A 20,632-nucleotide genomic window follows, 5' to 3' on the forward strand; every position below is an offset into this window, starting at 1 on the left:
TCTCTGAGATTCAGATCATTTTAATTCAGGTTATTCAAGCAGAGGGAGTAGCACGCTTAAAAGGCCTTTTACCCCATTCAGTATGGGCTTTAGGGACAGATAGTAGGAATAAGTCCTGGGAGTTTCCAAGACCAAGAATAGCCTTATAAATAAGAATATGCCAATGATTAAGTCTATGGGTGGTCAATGCTCCATGGTCAACAGCATTCAGGTGTGTAAGCATTGCAAAGATGCGTGCATGAATATAACTTTACTATAATCTTGGTCAGCACAGACATAAAGGGTGCGCCAACAAGCCTTGAAAGAAAGGCAAGGTTTGATTCTAAAATGAAAACCCGGTTTCGACTTCAGTTTTCTCACCAATTGCTGGACATGAGTCATAAAAGAGACAGAATCATCAATTACAACTCCTAGATATTTGTATTGAGATACAGACTCAATCTCAGAGCCCTGATGTGGTGATAAATGCAAGGTTCAGTGTCTTTGATCTTGGCATTTGAAACCCGCATGAGTTTTGTTTTGTCAGCAAGTTTTAAATCAAAGCTACATTGTAAGGCACAGTATTAAAAGCTAGTTGTTTCTAACAAGAGCCTGGTTTGGTGTAGAAGCAGTACAACATTTTCGAACATTTTGATAGAGACTGTTGATATATATATATATATACTGTGTATATACATGTATATATACTATATATAGTGAATTGGAGTGGGCCCAGGACCGATCCCTGGGGCACACTCTTGGATACACTAATGGAAACAGAAGTGATATGCTTTGCCTGCACTCACTGACATCTGCCTGACAGATCATTTTCAAACGACGGACAGTTTGTTCTGACAGTTCTACACCAATAAGTCTTTGCTTCAATCTTGCATAATCCCCAGTATCAAATGCATTAGATAAGTCAATAAAATGGGCTGCACAATGTTGCCTTTTGTCTAAAGACTCAATAAAACCATTTACTACTTTTAAAGCCACTGTAGTTGTGCTGTGCTTTTCTTAAAACCTGATTGAAATTCAGATAAGATATTGTTATTAGATAAGAACTGTTTCAGTTGTTCTCTCACAAGGGATTCCAGATCCTTAACTAGGACGCACAATTTGGAGATGGGCTTATAATTGTTTAAGACTGTAGGGTTAGGGTTCCCTTTAAAGAAGGGAAGAACAAAGGCAGATTTTCATATAAGACGAATTTCGTTAGCGTCCAGAGAGAGAGATTAAAAAGATGAGTCAAAAGGTGATGCAATAAAATCAGCTGCTTGCTTTTTAAAGTAAGGCTCCATATTATCAGGACCTGCCAATTTTGTGTCTAAAAGTTTGAGGGCTAAATTATCCTCTGAGACAGTAAAAAACAACTAAGTGATTGACTTACCATAACATGACTGTCAGAACAAACAGTAGGGGGATTCTCATGAGTAATGTTGAGAGAATCGAACAATGAACCACAGGCAATAATATGCTTGTTAAAACAACGAAGCATTTTTGCCTTATCAGAGATTTTATGCGAGTCCTTTACAATGCATGGGGGAAGCTGTATGCCATTTTTCTTTTTAAATAGTCTTCCAAAATGGGATTGTTTAGGTGAGTAAATGATCAGTTTTGTTTTTTCCAATTGCAACAGTGCATGCAATCATCTTAAATGCCGCCATTCTGAAGTAATATTTGTTCTCCTGGCTTTTGCCCATGCCACACTGCACTCATGAAGTAAATTGGATAAATCTGGGGTGAACTATGCGGTTTTGGGAATTTTTGTATTTCTAACTGTGGCAACAACACAGTGGTCACTAATGTAATTTGCAAATACAGAAGCAGCTGTGTATTTATGAGGAACATTTGTCACAGTTAAATCGAGTCGAGATGATTTTTCAGGACATTTCAGATTAGGTCTAGTTGGACTATTAATCTGAAAGACATTTAGTGAGTCACAATAAACTTTAAAAGCATCACATCCTGGTCGTAGCCGGTTCCAATTTGGATCTCTAGACTATTCCTTTTGAATTCAAGGCCGATACAAGCTGCATTGAAGAGGAATGAGCACCACAGACAGCTGAACATGTCCTGTAGCATCGGATGACAGTGATATGGAGAGTTTTAAAGACCTCAAGATCTAGAGCTAAAAATTCAAGTTGCTTACTCACTGATTTAGAGAGAAGCACATTCACATGAAACTTATTTTGGATAAAGATTGCAAATGGGGAGCTGAGCTGAGAGCAGAAGAAAGCAAACACACCATTGAAGCAAAGCCTTGCCCAAAGCACCCACATCCAAATTCACTCCCAAAACACTTGTGTGTAGATTTCTTCTTTGTGTCTTCTTTTGCCTGTCATGATAGTTTATGTCAAGAGACTAATAGTCAGAATATAGCTGTGGGTTGCTGTAGCAAGAACAGACACAACAGCAGAACCTGAACAGATGGGTTTGAGCCACCATTGCTGGTTAAAAACGTGCCATGCAGACACCAGATGTTCATTGCTGAATGTGAGCCTGCTTTTTCACTGCTGTGTAAGAGACAATGCAAAATAGATATTTCTGTATGTAAAATGCAGCAGAAAACCCAAGTTTTTGCTCCAGGCTGTGGCCAGTACACTGTGGCATCACTATGGGGGTGTGGTAACAGGTGCAACTGAGCTCACCACACCGAAACACTGCTTTTCCGCTTGGTGTTACTTTGTTGCTTAAAGGATGGGAGTTACCTGTAACCTAAGCACACAGGTGGCTTGGGGGTATTGGCAATGCATGTAACGTTTCAGTTTGTGTGTCTGATTTTCCCCCCATTTAGGTAGACTAAATGTACCTCCTCTAGTCAAAGGTATATGAATAATATTGGTTCAAGAACGAAGAAGTAGTATTTCAATTTGGGTTGTTACCACATTTGGAAATCTGGTAAACTGGTGTTTATGTTATTACTAATTATTGATAATTATTCAGACATGCTCCCAATCAGAAGTTGTATACAGGAGCATATCTATTATTCTCTTAATTTCTCAAGAATCAGATGTATCAGATCCTCTGTTTGAGAAACTTTAAAAATTGGCAGCAGGCATTAATCTGGAAGGTGAAACGCTCCCCCACAGTGGAAACAGCCATTGGTTTGATTAGGCGAAGCAATTACCAATGTGATAGGAATTCTCTGCATCCTTTACATTGTGTTTCCAGCCAATCTGAACTTGCACATAGAGGGGCTGTTAAAGCATTGATGCATTGCAGCAGCCAGCCGGTGGGTTGAGCGAGTGAAGAGGCTCTCCAGCTGCAGTTTCTGTCATTATGGCAACGCTCCACACCTTGTCGCACCACAGAGCACTTATTCCAACACAACGGGGGAAGAGTATCAGCGTTATATCAACTGTGCCTACCACTGCAGAGAGAATAGAGTGTCAAGAGTCACAGAAGATGAGAAAATGGACTGATAGATGGCAAGGAGAGATGCGAGTCACAGAGGGCTTATGAGAGCTTGTTGTTGATGCACTGGTGTTCACTCTCTTTTATTTCTCTCTCTCTCTCTCTCTCTCTCTCTCTCTCTCTCCTACTCTCTCTCCAGAGCTCTGAAGTTGCCCATACCCTCCAGAGGCCAGGGATTATGGGAATATACGCTACGTAGCTACACTAAGCTTCCAGGGGAGAAGGTCAAGGGGAGGCTAGACAAACAAGAAAGTCTATCTTCTTTCCATATGACCCACTTGCCCTTTATTCATTCTTTCTCCTATAGTGTCCTCGCTTAACTTTGATGTAACCCCACCTGCACTTCCCACTTACGCAGTCTTACACAAAATCAGTGAAAAACCTACAATAGAAATGTAATCAAATGTATTGTTTCAGGATTGAGTTACTCTATATTGATTCCCGGGAAAGGGGAAGCAAATGTAACCTATTTTCTTATTTTCTGTCATCTTGAAAAGGTGAATCAACTCTATTTCAAAAGTGAAAATTGAGTTCACTTTCTGTTTACCCTCGACTATATTTGGGCTTTCACTTTCAGCTGCTCACTCCTTCCAGTGCTCTCATCCTGCTCCCCCCTTCATTTTCCTTTTTCTGCTGCTTTCAGTTAGATATCCTGTTTTTGAGAAATAAGATACTGTATTCAATTTTTTTTTTTTTTTTTTTTAAACTGAAAACTATTTCCAGTGTAAAGCTGTTTTTTCTATCATTTTGGTGAGGAAGGGAAAGGGTCATCTCTGCTTTCATGTTTTCCCAACTCTCTGTAGTCTTGCCTCAGTCAGAAGTCACTTCCGCGCTCGCAGCTGGTACAAAATGCAGCAGGTCAAATTCTTACTAGAAAAAAGGCAAGCGATAGTTTTATCTATCCGTCCTTCATGAGCTAACCAACCAAAGCAACATATCACTTTGACAGGCAGCAACAAGAAGCACATATCATTTGTATATACAGCACACACTTAAAAGGGCTATATATGTGTCAAATTCTCATTTTTAAATAGTATGTACGTAAATAGCTAAATGGATTCTTAATGGTGTCACTTTTATGCTTCTGGCCTTGCTTTTATACTCTTAACCTTGATTTTTTTTTTTTTTCCTAAGTGCCTTTAAAGTTTGTTTTGATAACTGCAACATAAATACAGATAAGCAGTAGTAATACCAGTGGTTGCAGTAGCAGTAGCAATGTTAATGATACTGTAACAGTAGCAGTACATGCAGTGGTATTAGATATGCTGTGGCAGTACTTGAACTAATGATGTGTTGCTGCTTATAGTTGCATCTAGTAGTATAGCAACAACAGTAATAGTCTTAGAAGAACTTGTAATACAGTAGAAGCAGTAGTCAAAGGAGTAGCATCATCGGCAGTCATAGTAACAGAGGCATTAGTAAGAAGTTAGCAGTATTTTTCTCTTCTTTCATAAATCAAACAGTGTTCTCCACCTGCCTCCTCTCTCCTTCCTTTTCGTCTCAGTCTGAATAATGCAGAGTTGAGGTGTGTGGTGGTGGACTCCCCTGTGGAGCTGAGGCCAGGGTAGCAGCTGTCCCTATCAAGACTCTCCTCAGAGCTGTCACGGCCTGTCTGCTCCTCGGCTAATCACTTCCTACAGGCCTGCAGCATGGGACCGCCGCTGCTAATGTCTTCACCGACTGGGCTGGGAGAGGCTCGCAGGATGAGCGTGATGTAGTTTCTTATGGTGATGGCTATTTGCGTCCACAAGTGGGTGTATGTGTGTGTATGTGTGTGTATCTGTGTGTGTGTGTTTGTGTGTGTGTGTATATGTGAGAGGGTTGGTGGAGTGCAGGTGTGTTTAGCTAGCGGCTCCACGGGTGTGCAAATGCCGCGGGTAGTGCAACATGGGTGACGTTTTAACACACACACACACACACACACACACACACCATAACCATGACCATAACCCCTTTCTTCTCACCTGCCAAAACACATTTGCCACACAAGGAGTTACTCATCTGTGTGTAACAAGCTAATGGCACAGTGTGTCACACACCAGCACACATGGTCATATCAAAGTGGCCATTTGCAGTGACAAACACTTCTGGCATGTTCAGCTGAGGTAAAAATAAAATCTGGGGAAATACATCCTGAGCCAAATAAAATGATTTTCCTATCCTCCCAGCAGACTTCAAAAATGTCTCCTTTTTTTTTTTTTTTTTTTGCCTTGTAGAGGATGTTGTGTTCGCTGGTTCTGTTGCAGTGCATTCTGTGAGGCCCTGCGAGATGATTAATTATCAGTCACTCCGGCCACAACAAACTGGTAATTGGTAAATACATTTGCCTTTTGGGGTTTCAGAGGCCATCTAGAATTTGAATAACCGCAAACAGAAAAGAGATTGATAGGCACAATCAGAGGAGCCTAGGATCCAGGGCAATAGATAACAAGCAAAAAGAGGATTGAAAGAGCTAAAGAAGGTTCAAGCTTCGGGCAAAGAAAACAAGAAGCTTGTGAGTGAAAGTTAGCAAAGTTGTGTCAGTAAGATTGGAAAACAGAGTGAATCAATTTGACTCTCGTTTACCTTTTAAGCCCACTGTTTTAGTGCCCTTAAGCAACCCAAACGAGTGTGTGCTAAATATAAAACAAGAAAAAAAGTTGGTTGTGGTGGGTAGGCAGATTTATTAATGCTCCATGTTAAAGAGAATCCTCTAATCAGGTAAGCGTGTTCCCAAATTTAGCTTTTTATGCCTCAGTGGACTTTAACTGTCCAGCAGGCTGATTTAGTGAAGCGACTAGTGTGAGGAGTTAACAGCAGATGACTCACAACGATTAATGCTAATGTAATGCTAACCAATTTTCAGCAAATCAGACGTGTCAAAAAGGGAGATACAGTCCGTCGCGAAAAAGTACATCACACCCATATGCGATTGCTGCATATCTCGTTACAAATCAGTGGGCATTAATGTGATGCTATAACAGCATCTGCTCCTCTGGAAGACCTTCCACAAGATTGTAGAGCTTCCAGAGGAGTGAGGTCGGCCACTGAAGCTGGGATGAGGCCCGGCTCGCAGCTGGTGTTCCGGTTCATCCTAACGTCGAGGGTCTGTGCAGGCCAGTCACGTTTTTTTTTTCTGTTCTTCATGGACCTTGCTTCATACAGAGAGGCATTGTCATGTTAAAACAGGAAAAGACCTTCACTAAAATGTCAGCACAGTGTTAAATGTCCAAAGAACATGAAAACAGCCCCAGACTAAAGGTTCACAAAAGCAGTTGGATGTACTTTTGGCTTTATAATATATTTAGCTTTAGCTTTTCAATCTCAATGTGAGAAGCCGAATGAGTTACCGCAGGACCTCCAATATGGTCAACCAGAGGGCCAATAGATAAGGAAGATAAACACGGTGGCAACGCAGGACGAGGTGAGGCACACACTGACTGTGGCAGATAAAATAGCTAAAATGTAGAATGAGACAGCTGAAGATGAAGGTAAGTAAACAATGATGGAGATGGACAGGCAGACAGACAGAGATATGAATAAGAAGCGAGACAGGAGGCGTGACGGTGCACTGAGGCATGTAAAGGCAACTGGTGCCGCCGCGCTGCTCCTTGCCCCTGCGGCGCACCGAGCAAAATGAAGCTGGGGAGAGGGAAGGCGGGGAACTGAGACAAGAGAGAAAAGCCGGGTATGATTGACTAGAACGAAATGAGGAGACATGAAAGGAAAAAGAGGTAGAGGAAATACAAGGAAGTTGAGGAAGAGGGAGGATGGAGAGAGAGGGGGAAAGATGAGCGCGCCAAAAATGTGACAGGCAGATAAACAAGAGACTGTGAGTGACTGCATTTAATCCACTGGATGACTGCAGCCTTTAACAAACTCCCTACGTGATTGTGTGTGTGTGTGTGTGTGTGTGTGTGTGTGTGTGTGTGTGTGTCCTTGTGTGCATACTTGCCTCTGATTGTGCCTGGTTTCCAGTGTTTGTGTGTAAACCCTGAGTGAGTGGGTTTTGTTTTGTTTTGTTTTATTTATTTATTTTGCGTGGCTGCATGAAGGCTTTTGTGTCACCATGTGTGTTGAGGCCCAACACATCTGCTACTATTTGTGCCCTTGCCTTTGAGTCTACGCCCTCTAACAAGCTGAACTGAACATTTGTCAACAACGCCAGGAAGCAGTTGTTGTTTGTCAGTAAGTAAGAAGAGGTCTGCAGAGGCAGCCCCCAGACACACTGCCAGATATTGCATAAGCAAGGTGCGTGTGTGTATGTGTGTGCACGTGTGCATGTCCATACAAGAGTATGTGTATGTCACCAGCCCCCACCACCACTTGATTTGGCTTGTTAGTGCTACTTGTGGGGGTTATGAGAGCCAAGAGCCATCCAGTCGTTGTAGCTGCTTCATGTGGACCATTAATGCAGAGCTCATTTAGCCTGGAGCCAGCCCAGCTCCCAGTTCTCATGTGCTTTTTCGATTTATTTTTATTTTTTTTATTCCTGTTTGCTCTGCGACCATGTGATCATTTGACTTATGTGATTTATGGGGCTGGCAGTGGTTTTCCCTGAGGCGCAGTGGTTTGTAACCAGCGGCCCTGGACCCCATCCCAGTCATTGCAAGGAAATCTTGGAACAAGATGAATCCAATATATTTTTGGGATGTAAATTTTAAAAACAATGCTAGAATGTCATAAAATCCAACTTTAGCTTTCCTCGAGTCACGTGACAGGCTTAAAATGAGCCCTTTCATGATGTTTGCAGAAACAGTTTCCACCTCTTCATTACCACTGCCAAAAAGTACCAAAAATGTTCTGTGAACACAAATTACTTTGCAAACAAGGATGGAACAGGAATGTACAACCAACATGGGTGCAGCTGAAAACTGCTGTTTTGTGTGGTTGTTGTTTTGAAGATTGATAAGACACCCCAATGGATGTTACAAATAAAGTCTGCAGACGGTATTTAAATACAGAGTCAGTATTAAACATTGGACAAAAACTGCAAGATTTGAGTATTACAAGTGTTACCAGAGAGACGAGCCAGTGTCACAACTCTGGTTTGAATTAAAATAACCATATTTTATATATTACTGTAACTATAATAGTAGAAACTATAATTCTAGTGAATGTTGTGATAGCTGCCTTGACACAATGATCTCAGTGCTTTTGGTAGCTTCTCCAGTTTTACGTGGAGCAATAGTCAGCACATCATGCATTGTTGTCTCCCTTATTGTAACATAGAGAGTATGTGGTGGCTATGGGAACCATATTTATGACCGAAACAGCAGTAGTTCAAGTATTCATAAAGCCATGGTGTACTTGCTGTTGAAATACATTTTGCAATCACAAAAAGAGTTTATTCAGTTTTTTTATGACCGGCACGTATTCATTGTCCTACAGTATGTTGTCACGCTCTATTAATGTGGGTCTGCATACAGGTTAAAACAATACAATTCCCAAAATGCAACTGTGCTTTCTTTATTCTTTTTGTTTCATGTTTAAAGGCCCTTTTTTCTGTTGTTGTTTTTTTTTCTGAATATTTAATGGCATCTCAAAAATGTCCACTGCTACTGATTCATGGGTTATTCTATGAAAAGGTTTGTCTTATAACGTTCAGTTAGTTTATATAGGCACTAAGACCTTAAGCACAGTCACAGTATCTCTTACATTCTGTTTTATGGCAGCTTCCGTACGGCAGCTATCCGAGACTTTGTGATAAATCATACACCGTCAGATCAGAGAATATGGATTATTTTGTTGCATCATAAAGTCTTACGAGACCCAGAATAAGAGTCATGATGAGCTGTTCTCCACTGCCACTCTCTCACTCGCCAGATTCTTGTCAGCTAGTGAGCAGCCAAGATGTAGAAACGGGAGGAAATAGGAAAGCCATAAGGAAATGCAAGATGTTGACGGGACGAGCTGGATAAAAGCAGAGTGGAGGTGGTGTAGAAAATTTCACCGTGATGAGACTTGGCAAGCGTTGACAAATCTTTGCTTCGGACATTTACCGTGGCTCAGATGGGGGTGAAATTGTTCAAATATGGCTCAGTCTTAAATCTAAAAAACATAAACTAGTCTGCAAGAGCATAGTAAATGTTGCAACACGCTGCAAGATGTTCATACACATGTACTAGCCTCTCAGTTATGTGTTTGCTGCTAAGGTTTGGTCGTTTCCAGGGAGAGATAACAACACCTTGGCTTAACCCCTGATCTCTAATTGGTTTTGTTCCACATGGCTGAGACACAACTTCAGATACTAGTGGAGCATGTGCCTCTGTTTGCATTTTAACTAAGGTAGTGCTGGCTGACCCCAGTGAAAAGCATTTTATAATCTCTGTGTTTGTCCTATGTAGCCAACTGTGCTGTTTTTTTTTTTTGGGGGGGGGGGGGTTGTCTCTGTCAAAGAAAACCCACAGACAAAGGACAGAGAGCAGGATCACTACAGGTGTAGAGAAAGGTGGAGACAGCCCTGATCATCACTCTGTCCACAGCAGTCACCACACTGAGGCGTCAGCACTGTGCTCACCCACACATCCAACAGAGATGGTCCTCTGCCAGAAACGCCCTTACCACCCTTCTCTCTCACCAGCACGCGTAAACCAAGTGCGCCTTCTAGTGGTGACTCCAAGTATTGTGTGCGCGTGCATGTGCGTGGATGTTAAAAAAAGAAAAAAGGGAAATAGAAAAAAAAAAGGAAGGTGTCACTTACGGTAGAAGACATATTCTGTGTAGCTGGACCAGATCTTGTCCTCTGTGTGCTGGTTGACAAACGAGGCAGTGACTGATGAGTTGCAGGCCACCATTTGGAAACCACACTCCGACAGCATGTCAAAAGCCCTCTCCAGGTGCTTGAACTTGAGGTAAAACCGGGAGGTGTACCGATCCGGGGTCCTGTCCGGGTCCCGACTCTCGTTCAGGGTCTCCCCAAAAACTTCTTTAGCCAGGGCCACCCGCCCGCATATAAGTATCCGAGGTACCCTCCTGAACTTAGCGTCGGTCTGACTCTCTCGGCCCATGGTGCACGACCCCCTGTACCCCACTGTGATGAAGCCGCTCTTTCTGTCCGCGGGGACGAGGGAGGGCGGCGGGCACTGCCGGTGGTCGCTGCCCTGGGACCCATCTTCATAGTCGCTGTGGAAATAGTCGTCCGGGCTGTGCTTGATATCCTCAGGGGTCAGCAGCTTCACTAAGTCGGGCAGCTGGAAGTACTCCGCCTCTTTCCTGAGCCTCCCTTTCTCCGGGAAGTGGTCCGGGAGGACGACTTGCCTGTCTCGGAGGTAGTCCAACACATACCGGAATAAAAACCCGTCTCTGTCGATGAAGTAACGGCCCTTGGGGTCTCTCGCCAAGTCATTTGATGCTTCTTTTTTGGAGGAGAATAGCTTACCGAGTAATGAATTCGGGTTGCCCACCAAAGTTGAGTGACGCGTGTAATAAACCTGCCCCCCTACGTTTAATTCAACCACATCTGGGAAACTGTTCTGAACTGATGCCTGCTCTTTGGGGTTAGTCCTACAGTTTCCACTCAGCGCCATCCTTTCCGTCATGAACAGCTACAGACAGGGCACACACCTATTTCTACAGCAAGTTTAAAAACAGAAAAAGAAAAATATAATAATGGATCAGTGTAAAAAAAAAAAAAAAGTTGCCTAAGCGTCCTCGTTTATTCTGCGTTGCAGGGCCTCCAACTTCATCTCACAATAATCTGAATAAGCATTGTTCATCGATCCATGGCCATTATCACCTACCAGTCTTCGGCAGTGTAGTCGAAAATGGGGGGGAAGATGGCAGTCCGGGGCGTCCCTCCTGTGAATGTTAAATGGAACAGACTGAGATGAGTGACTTTGAGGAGGAGGAGAGAATCAGAATCAGCGCTGCCAGAGAGGTGAAATGTATCCGGACGCATCAAAAGCTTGCATCAGTGGCTGTAGGACTCCCATCGCTGCTGGAAAAAAGAGCATTACAAAGGCAGTCGGCGGAGGCTGACGGAAGCCTATTGAGCCGAATTAAAAAAAAGAAACTTGTCTTGCTTGCCGCTTTTGCTTCTGGGAGTATTATCCGACAAATAAGAATCCTTCTGCACACGCTCAGAAAACCAGAAATTTACGCAGTGGAGCTGGGCAAACGAAGGAAAAAAAGAAAAGAAAAAGTCCAACAACTTCTTGAAGGATATAGTCCAAACCGAAGAAGGCGCTGACGTGGTGTTGACACTTTTGTTTCCTTTTCAACTTCCCCTTGAACAGCAGCAGGTTTCCCGGGCTGTGCGGACCGGCAGGAGGAGGCAGGACGCCTTTCAGTGGCGGAAAAACTTCGCAGAGATTGCACACCACGCAAACCTCAGGAGTCCTGTAATGGTTTTGTCTTTTTGTCTGCAGCCTGTCACTACAAATATGTCGCCTGCATCGGGGTTGAATTAAACTAGATCCCCCTCCGCTGTCCCCGAGAGGTGTTACAAATCTCAGTTCAGATTTTTTTTTTCTTTTTTTAATTTTTTCTTTTTTTTTCTTTTTTCAGAGCAGCGGAGAGAACCGACCCGCTGCTGCTGCTGCTGCTGCTGCTGCTGGCTGCTTTCACCCGCTGGAGCTGTCCGCGGTGCTGAAACGAGCATCCACCCCCCCCCCCCCCCCCCCCCCCCCTCCTCCTCCGCCCTCCCCTCTCTTCCTCACCCTCCCTTCTACACTCTTGTACCGCCTCCCCTCCCCTACAGAGTTGGGTGGTGTCTTCACGGTTGCCCCCCCCCCCCATCTACACACACACACACACACACACACACAGTCACTGCTTACATGCTCACCTTTTGTCAGCCATCATCATATTTCCCTAAAGCACTGAAAAGAAATCAGGCCTGTTGACATAAAAACCCTATATTAATATACATCACACATCAGTGTGGTACTGATTGTTGTGTGTAATGTGTAATATTGCACCTCTCTTGGTGCTGTCAAAGGTTAAAGAACTGTACGATTCTGTTTAAAACAAAGTTGCCGGCTCTCACAGCAGCTCACAGCACACTGTCACGAATACTGCATCCATCTTTGTACAATTATTATAATAAGCTTAACACAATTTGACCCCCAGCTTGAATCAATTTGCATGACATTTAGTTTGAATGCATAAATATAGGACATAGTTTGGTCCCCATGCTGCAATGTGTCTGCATTATTCCCAGTTTACATTTTAACTGCAACATAATCCTACTTTTCCCTTTGGAACAATTTTACAAATCAAAAGATGTAACACAAGTAGTGTCTTCAAGACTCAGATAAATTGCTGTAATTTGCCACTGAGTTGTAACATTATGTGAGATTTCTGTCCTGCACTTGCAATGAGCAACAGCGCCTCCCTCTGTTTGTATTGCGACATGCCAAAGATTTTGTTTTTCAGCACCATGGACAGAGTCTCACTCAGAAAAGAAACAGAATAATTGATTTATATCTCATATACAGACAGTGTGCATGAATACATGCATGCAAGTGTTTTCATTTGCATTTCGGGCAAATTAAGAGCTGTTAAGAACATATGAATTTCCATTTATATTTTCCAGGGAAATTTAGCAAAGAAACACAGAAAGAATAAAACACACATGGAAGTCATGAGACAAAAGTGACTTTGACCTATTGTCCACGGGTCACAAGGCATTCGATTTCTACAGAATTCAGTTTGTGATGAAAATAAATATAAAGTAGTGTAATCTGTAGTCTCACAAACAAACAGCAGCTACAGGGCCAAATCAGGGCTTGTATTAAATACAATTACTTTGAATTTCAGACAGTGTCCTTATGAAATCCTTTCTGTCTGCATATTGCTTTAATTTTTTTGTCTTTTTTGTCCACTTTAACCAACCTTGCCTAAAGCAAAACTGCATTTTTTTAGCATTTTCCTTCACTATATGTTTATTGCCTCTGAGAAAACTATTTTACTGTTTCCTCTTTAGAAATATTTATACTTCATGATGTTTGCAAGCATCGAGTGAAGTTTACAGAGACACAGACATGGAGAACGTGAGTCACTTCCATTGTGTTTGTACATGAATCAGTTGGGTTTGTTGTTGCTCAAAGGCAAATTTGAGCTTTCACTTTTACTGGGACACTTTCAAGCAGCTCCTGGGTAGCCTCTCAAGAAGCCCTGTGTGTATAGAGCCTATATTATCAACAACTCTTTCCCCCCTTTCCCAAATTTTTTATGTATTTTAATTCTAATTCAAACCATGTCTTAAATATATATAAGTTCACACTGGCAAAATAGAAAATAATTATAATAAAAAAGGACACTGAAATCCAAACACGCATTAGAATCCCTTGACTTCAATTTGCAGGTGATTAGAAATACTTTTAAAAAGTCTTGGAAAAACATTTTTAGTTGCTGTTTGTGTCATTGTAAAATTTTAATTTTTTTTTATTCTGAAGTTGCATCTCAATATGACACCAACCAGCACCCATACTGCATAATTGTACATTATGTTCTTGCATACTAACAAAGAACTTGGTACAGTGAAGAATAATGCACAGGATATACTTCATAGAATTAGTAATATGAAGGTGAAGGTGGGAAATAGTCAGCTCGTGTGATCATATTAATATACAGTATATACACTCTACGGGAGAGAAATGGGGCAAGAGAATGAGTGATAGAATCAAAATGAATAAAAGACAGAGAGAGAGAGGGAGGATGTTTGCCTGGCTGGGACCTGAGCAGTCACCCAGAAGTAGGCCACGGCTGTAGCTTCATCATAAATAAATGTAGCCACTACGCCGCTCCCCACTGTGTTGCTATTTAAAGACCAGATGATTGACCACCTGTAAGGAGTTAAACCTGTTTGGGCTGACACAATTCATCTCAACTCAGCTTTCGCTGTCCCCAGAGAGCGCTTGGTTTAATGGCATAAAAGCTTGCAAAACACACAGCAGGACCATCACCAAAGCAGGTGACACATTCCTCTGTGGATTCTGTTCTGTGCATGTATTTCAAAATATATCTGCGTAGACTCCAACACATTTATTCAGTCAGTGAAACAAAGATGAGCCCAGAGCTACAGTGACAGATACATTTACATCAAACAGGTTGTGACATCTGTTCTAGTTTCTTGGTGTCTTTGCCGTTTTATATGTTTGAAAACTCATCTCAGTTTCACATTAATCTATACAAAATACCGTATATGATTAAATATTTACTCGACAAGTACAGCGGCAACATTCATAATTCATCGTTCTTCCAAGACAGACACAATATCAGAGAGATTTTTAATTTGTAAAAGAAGATCCACTTCTTACACTCCGAGTATAATCATGAGCACTTCACTTCCTTGACACAGATCAGCTCACAGCGCAGTCATTTTCTTCCTGTGCTGCGCAAAGACTATTAAAGGGAATTTTCAGGCCAGTCACAGATGGTTGAAATAAACAGCATACTACTTCCATCTCTCATTACAGCCACAGTGAATGATGCCAGGCCTTAGATGGGAAATCTGCAAGTACAGCAGGCAGATATTCAATGCATAAATTCAGTTGACTCAGAGAGGATGAGGATGTATTTACCAATATGAGGTTCTACGAGTTATCCCTCAAACATGGATGTTTGGTATTTTTTTGTTGAAAGTTGGTCAGCTATTTATGATTTGCAAAAGTTTCAGCTGGCAATAACTCTGAATGTTAGCCTTGAATTTTGAAAGAAAGCAATCCGGTCAACCAGAGGAGAGGAGAGGAGGGGAGAGGAGTGAGGAGACTGACGCAGAATAAGGTGTTTGTCAGGTAGAATAAGGTATTTGCCATTTCATGGAAAAGACATTGCTGATGGCATTATGTCTATTTATTTTGATCTCATTGGTGCTGCCATTAGGGAGCTATTAAGTATTGCGGGTCACTGTGTGATTAGATGGTGTGAAGGCAGTGAAGCTTGAAAGTGTGTCTGTGTGTATGTGTGCTTGTCTGTGTGTGTCTGCATTCGTGGTTTGTATAAGAGCTTTGAGAGGGGAGCAATGGGAGGGTTGGTCTGTCTCAGAATCAGCTTAATGAGGATCATGACATCATGCATGGTAGTCATTCATGCACTCAGGTCTCCATATGTGACTGAAATACTTCACACCAATCACAAAAATCAAATGAACTGAATGGACTGCACTCACATAGGCTCCTCTAGTCTTATCGACCACCCAAAGTGCTTTACACTACAAGCCACATTCACTTTTGGAGTTCAGTATCTTGCCCAAGGACACTTCAACATGTGGACTGGAGGAGCTGGGATCGAACCACGACCTTCTGATTAGTGCATGAGCCACTGAGTTATTCTCCTGAGCCACAGCCACCTCAAACTATATATAAAACTATGTATAAAATATATATATATATAAAATATATTTTATACATAATTTTATATATAAAATAAAAATATATAGAAAATGACCATAAAAAAAATTTGAATTTTTTTTGTATAGTGTGAACTAAACAAAAACTATCAAGAAAAAATGTAATATGAAATGTTACTGGGCAGCTTCCAGATGTGAATGTTTGAGTGTGATTGTGGCAGTCCTGTAACAGAGAGAATTCACTTCCCTGTGGGAAGCAGCAAAATGTGTAAAAAAACAAAAAAAAAAACATGTATGTGTCATTGTATTTTAAAGCAGATACTGTAGCAGGGAATCCTGTATGGAGTTTTTTTTTCAGAATGCCAGTGAATTCAACCCACATCTTAATGCATGCTTGAAAGAAAATTAATATATATATACATATATATATATATATATATATATTATATATACATATATATATATATACATATATATATATATATATATATATATATATGTATATATATTAATAGTTTATTAATTTACATATTCATCTTTTTGCATGAGACAAAATTAGCCTGCTGATGCTCAATCCCCGCGTCCTACTGAGCAGGTACACTCCAACACCTCTGGCTACTAATGCAATGACTCATCAATCTCCAGTCATCAAAGACTTGCTCAGCAAGGTTTTTGGCTTATTATAGAAGTCTGCCGATGAACTCGTGATCATTAAGAAATGTCTGTCTCTGCAGTATTGATCATCAACCGTAAACTCCATGAAGTCCTTGTGGGAATCAGCAACAAGTTCTAATGCCCCAGATTTGGTATCAAAACAAGATATTTTTAGCTGATCCTTGTAAAATACAATCTCTTACTACTTGCAGTCAGACCCAGTACAGGAGTCTGTTGAATTGAGGAAGCAGAGTTGCGACACTATAATCATCACGTCTCAAATATTATGATCTACAAACTGTTTCTAGTAGAAAATAATTTCCTCTGTGGCTCAAAACACAGATTAAATTCCAGCAGACTGAAAAGCCGAGAGCATACTCCTTGTGTATGTTATAGTGTGATATTCTTTTAGCTACTGAGCAATAAAATTAAAATATTTCTGGATTTCTGCCTATTTCAGCAGGCCAAAAAAAAAAAAGAATTCCTTCTTGCTTTGTGTGGTTTTGCTGCTCTGCCCCTCAATCCCCTCTTGATCCACTTTCTGCACAGGCCAACACAGCTCCCCCTGCTAAACTGGGTCCACTGCCTTCCCTGGAGGCAAGGATATTTAACAGAAAGCCCACTAAACATTAAGGGCTTTGGCAGCCGAAGCAGAGCAGGGCGTTGAGGGACAGACAAGCGATTCCTGGAGCCAGGATAAGTAGAAGCCTCCAAGACACCACAGCGAACGGGGGAAGTTGAACGTTTCAGCTTGTCTTCTGGCCAGCAACACAGCAGCAGAGCTGTCATCCCACTCCCTAACACAGACTCTGCAGGTGTCTCTCTCTGTGTGTGCTGTGCAGTGCGCCGGTGAAGGCATCAAGAATGAGGGTGTATCCTTGGAGCCAGGTGTAAACAGATCAGGGAAATGTGGATCCAAAGCTACATTTTGGATGCAGCCGACTGAGCTGAGGAGTCATTCTCATGTTTGCATGTTGCTTCTCATTTGTTGAGCTGACGGCAGGAATGATGCTGGGTGATGATGATGATGATGACGACGATAATGAATGATGATGCTAAATGAAGCTCATTTTTATAATGTTTTTGTTTGTGTGTTCAGACCCAGTTGATAACTTGATTTACATATTTGCTTGAACTACAGTGTTTTAAACAGCTCTGCATGTGAGATTTAAAGATGTTTTGACAAGTGCATTCATGTGTTGTCTTGTAGATTTATCTTTATATATGTATATGTATTTATATTTATGTATTTATTTTGTATTTATATATTATAAATAACTAAAATGTGCCCGATTTGACTTTTTTTTCGTCTTGGTGATTTTGTTGTAATGTAGTTTGGATGTATTTACTTTATGCTGGAGGCCTATGTCAACTATGAATGATCTCCCCATGGATTTAGATCATTGATCTAAATCTCCTGTGTCATTTACTATGGCTTAGATAGTCAGGATGGCAAGATGTGCCAAAACAAAAAAAATGAATTGTATTGGAGTGCAAAGTTTTCGCCTTCTTATCTGCAACTCATTCACCTGTTAGAACAGGTGTACATTTTCATTCACTTCTTCATAGGGATGATGTTAAAGCATTACATAACCTAGCAGACTTGTTTACTGGTAGAAAAGCTAAACCCCCCCCAAAAAAGCAACTTAATTCATTCCTCCATTCATTTTCTTAATATATCCTGTCTCAGGTTTTCCCTGCATGCTTTAGATGAGAGGCGGGGTACCTTCAGGTCACCACCACATGATAAAGCAGAGGGAAATTACCATTGAAAGTCCCTTCGCTATATGCTTTTTATTTTTTGGACACACACTGTAGTTGTGATATTGGTACTGTGTGTGGGCACACAGTCCAGCACGCAGAGTCATGGTGAGGAAGAAACAGTAAAATCATTATCTTCCTTACAAATCATTTTGTGACGACCAGCATGTGTGTTTTTGCATTTATTCTTAAGATCTACTGTTAATGACTTTGTATCCAAACAGGAATGTGATTGTGTGAGATGTCGATGTGGCAGATGGATTGTGATGTGACATTTATTGACTTAGTAATTGTTTTTGCTTTGAGGCCCTGAGCTCTGGCTTCAACATCAGTAATCAACCAAGTATTATAATAACACAAAGTAAATGAATCTCTTGTTCCAACTTGAGGGATGCTATATCTGACAGGTTTACTCTCTGGAATTTTAGGACGAGCAGTGTTGTTGTTGAAAAGTGATATAATAAGAGATAACAATCCCTGTTGTTGTGTTCCATTCAAATCTGATATTGATTGACAAATATTCTGTCGAAAAAAAGTAGTTAATCCATCTGATTAGCAAATAAACACAAAAAAATACATCTGGACTATTTTCATTCAATTTAGTTTTTTTTTTTTTTCATTCCTACTTTCTTTTCTTTAAGACTTCAATCAAGAGCAAAGTGTATAAAATTGGGAGTTTAAGAAACCAGCCATCCATCAGATGAACAGACCCCAATACAAATGAGCACACACACATACACACAGATGGCACCCATTTCCTGCGTTTCCCAGGAATCCCGCACGGGAACCACATTCTCTAGACTTAATGTTATACCTGTAGGGTATGGGGGTATTTTCATTCTTATAAACAATCACAACATTGTTTCAGTCATGTAATGTACCTTTCTTGCAGCTCAGGTATATGAAGCTTCCTTGGGGCCATATTTCATTCTGTGGCACCACTACGACAAAATGATAGACTCTGCGTGAGGCTCGTGATCAGCTCTTTGAATAATGGCATGGATGAAACTGACTAACTTTGAATTGTTCCTGATGGAGCAAATAAAAACCATAGTCCTAAATATACTTGGAGGCGGGCCAGGAGAACTGGAAGGAGGTAGCGTGACACACATCCAAACAAACATGGGTCCGTTGATTCCATCTTTGCGCAAACAGGTCCCCCTCTAGTTTATGGCACATCATCTTATATCAGTAGAGATACGTGACTTGGCCATCATCAACACAAGCTTACCACGATCCAAGAGGTTTGCCAATTCATGCAGTATGTGCCATGTTAACATGGGAAATTACGGGATCAGGAATCCGGGCAGCATGTGATGCCAGGACCAGCTACGTCTGGAACGTGCCGTTGTGCACGGGCAGAGCTGCTGGTGGAGCGCCAGAGAAGAACCTGGCCAAGCGTGTGGTCCTGGACATGACAGCAGGTCTTCAGGGGCACAACATCACAAGTGATCATTTCTTTTACTTCACATGCCTTTGGCCAAGAGCTGCTATGGAGAGAGCTGACCATGTTGGGGACAGTCAGACAGAACAAGCATGAAATTCCTCCTGCACTGCTGGCCACACGGGACGAAGCTCAGTTTTCATCAGAGTTTACCTTCACAGAGACACGCGGACTTGTGTCGTACAGTCTTAAGGGAAACAAAAATGTCCTTCTGATGAGCACCTGGCACCGTGATGACGCTGTGATCACCAGGGAAGATAAGAAGCCAAACGCTGTTCTAGACTGCAAGAGAAACAAAGGCAGAGTTGACAGGCTACGATGCTTTTCATCCCTCAACCCTCATGTACTTTTACCAGATGTTTTTATGTACACAAAGGAGTGATGTAAAAATGCCTTTTCACATTGAATTAGCAACAATGTGTGTTTTATTTTCTTCATTTGAACATGCAAATGGGATAAACTGGGGAAATTTATTTCACATGTTACTATGATGAAATATCACTTGTATGTCAGTATTTTACTGAGTGATTGTTGCAGGTTACTGGTACATACTAATGGAAGAGAATGGCACACACACTTGCCCCCAGGTGGTGTTCTTCAACATCCTAGACTACACTGTCAGCTTTACGCTGCTTCTATAGTGTGAACAGAGGCTGGAATCAGAGGAAAACATTCAGGAGGATGCCTCCTAATCAAAGGTGCCAACACTTTCCTGGAAAACCGGCATCTGCCTGATTTAAGAGAGGCACGCATGGGCCAGGGCCAACCTCTCTACAACCCTCACAGACGAAAGAGAAGAGCACCAAGAGATGTAAAGGGAGGTAAAGTACAGTACACATGTTTGTAAGGCACATGCAAAAACCATCACATGTTGTCAATCATGTGCATGAGTATATTTATACACACATATACTGTATATATATATAACATAACTACTGTGTAGCGGTTGATTGATTGACACACATTTTTATTTTTTATGCCTCCGTGCTGGCGACAGCCAGGGCTGGATGCATTATGTTTTCGACTTTATAAGTCTGTATGTTTGTCCCTCCGTCTGTCCCATTCACTTGGACTCAAGGACAAACTGATCAGATTCTGGTGGT

General features: G+C 41.5%; 1 protein-coding gene and 1 long non-coding RNA gene across 2 annotated transcripts in view; one reads left to right on the forward strand and one right to left on the reverse strand.

Annotated features, from left to right (window-relative positions):
* LOC130182354 (uncharacterized) overlaps window positions 1-5,734 on the forward strand; it is a 139,982-nt gene extending 134,248 nt beyond the window's left edge. Inside the window, exon 4 of the long non-coding RNA XR_008829704.1 lies at window positions 3,536-5,734. This is a non-coding gene — a long non-coding RNA (uncharacterized LOC130182354). The remainder of the gene's footprint in view (window positions 1-3,535) is intronic.
* The window catches only part of kctd16b (potassium channel tetramerization domain containing 16b), a 78,623-nt gene extending 66,654 nt beyond the window's left edge, over window positions 1-11,969 (reverse strand). Inside the window, exon 1 of the mRNA XM_056397206.1 lies at window positions 10,079-11,969. Coding sequence (XP_056253181.1) covers window positions 10,079-10,916 — 838 coding nt within the window. The 5' untranslated portion in view covers window positions 10,917-11,969. The remainder of the gene's footprint in view (window positions 1-10,078) is intronic.
* Window positions 11,970-20,632: the final 8,663 nt, after the last annotated feature.

The sequence above is a fragment of the Seriola aureovittata genome, chromosome 15 (assembly GCF_021018895.1).
Source record: "Seriola aureovittata isolate HTS-2021-v1 ecotype China chromosome 15, ASM2101889v1, whole genome shotgun sequence".
NCBI classification, from domain to species: domain Eukaryota; kingdom Metazoa; phylum Chordata; class Actinopteri; order Carangiformes; family Carangidae; genus Seriola; species Seriola aureovittata.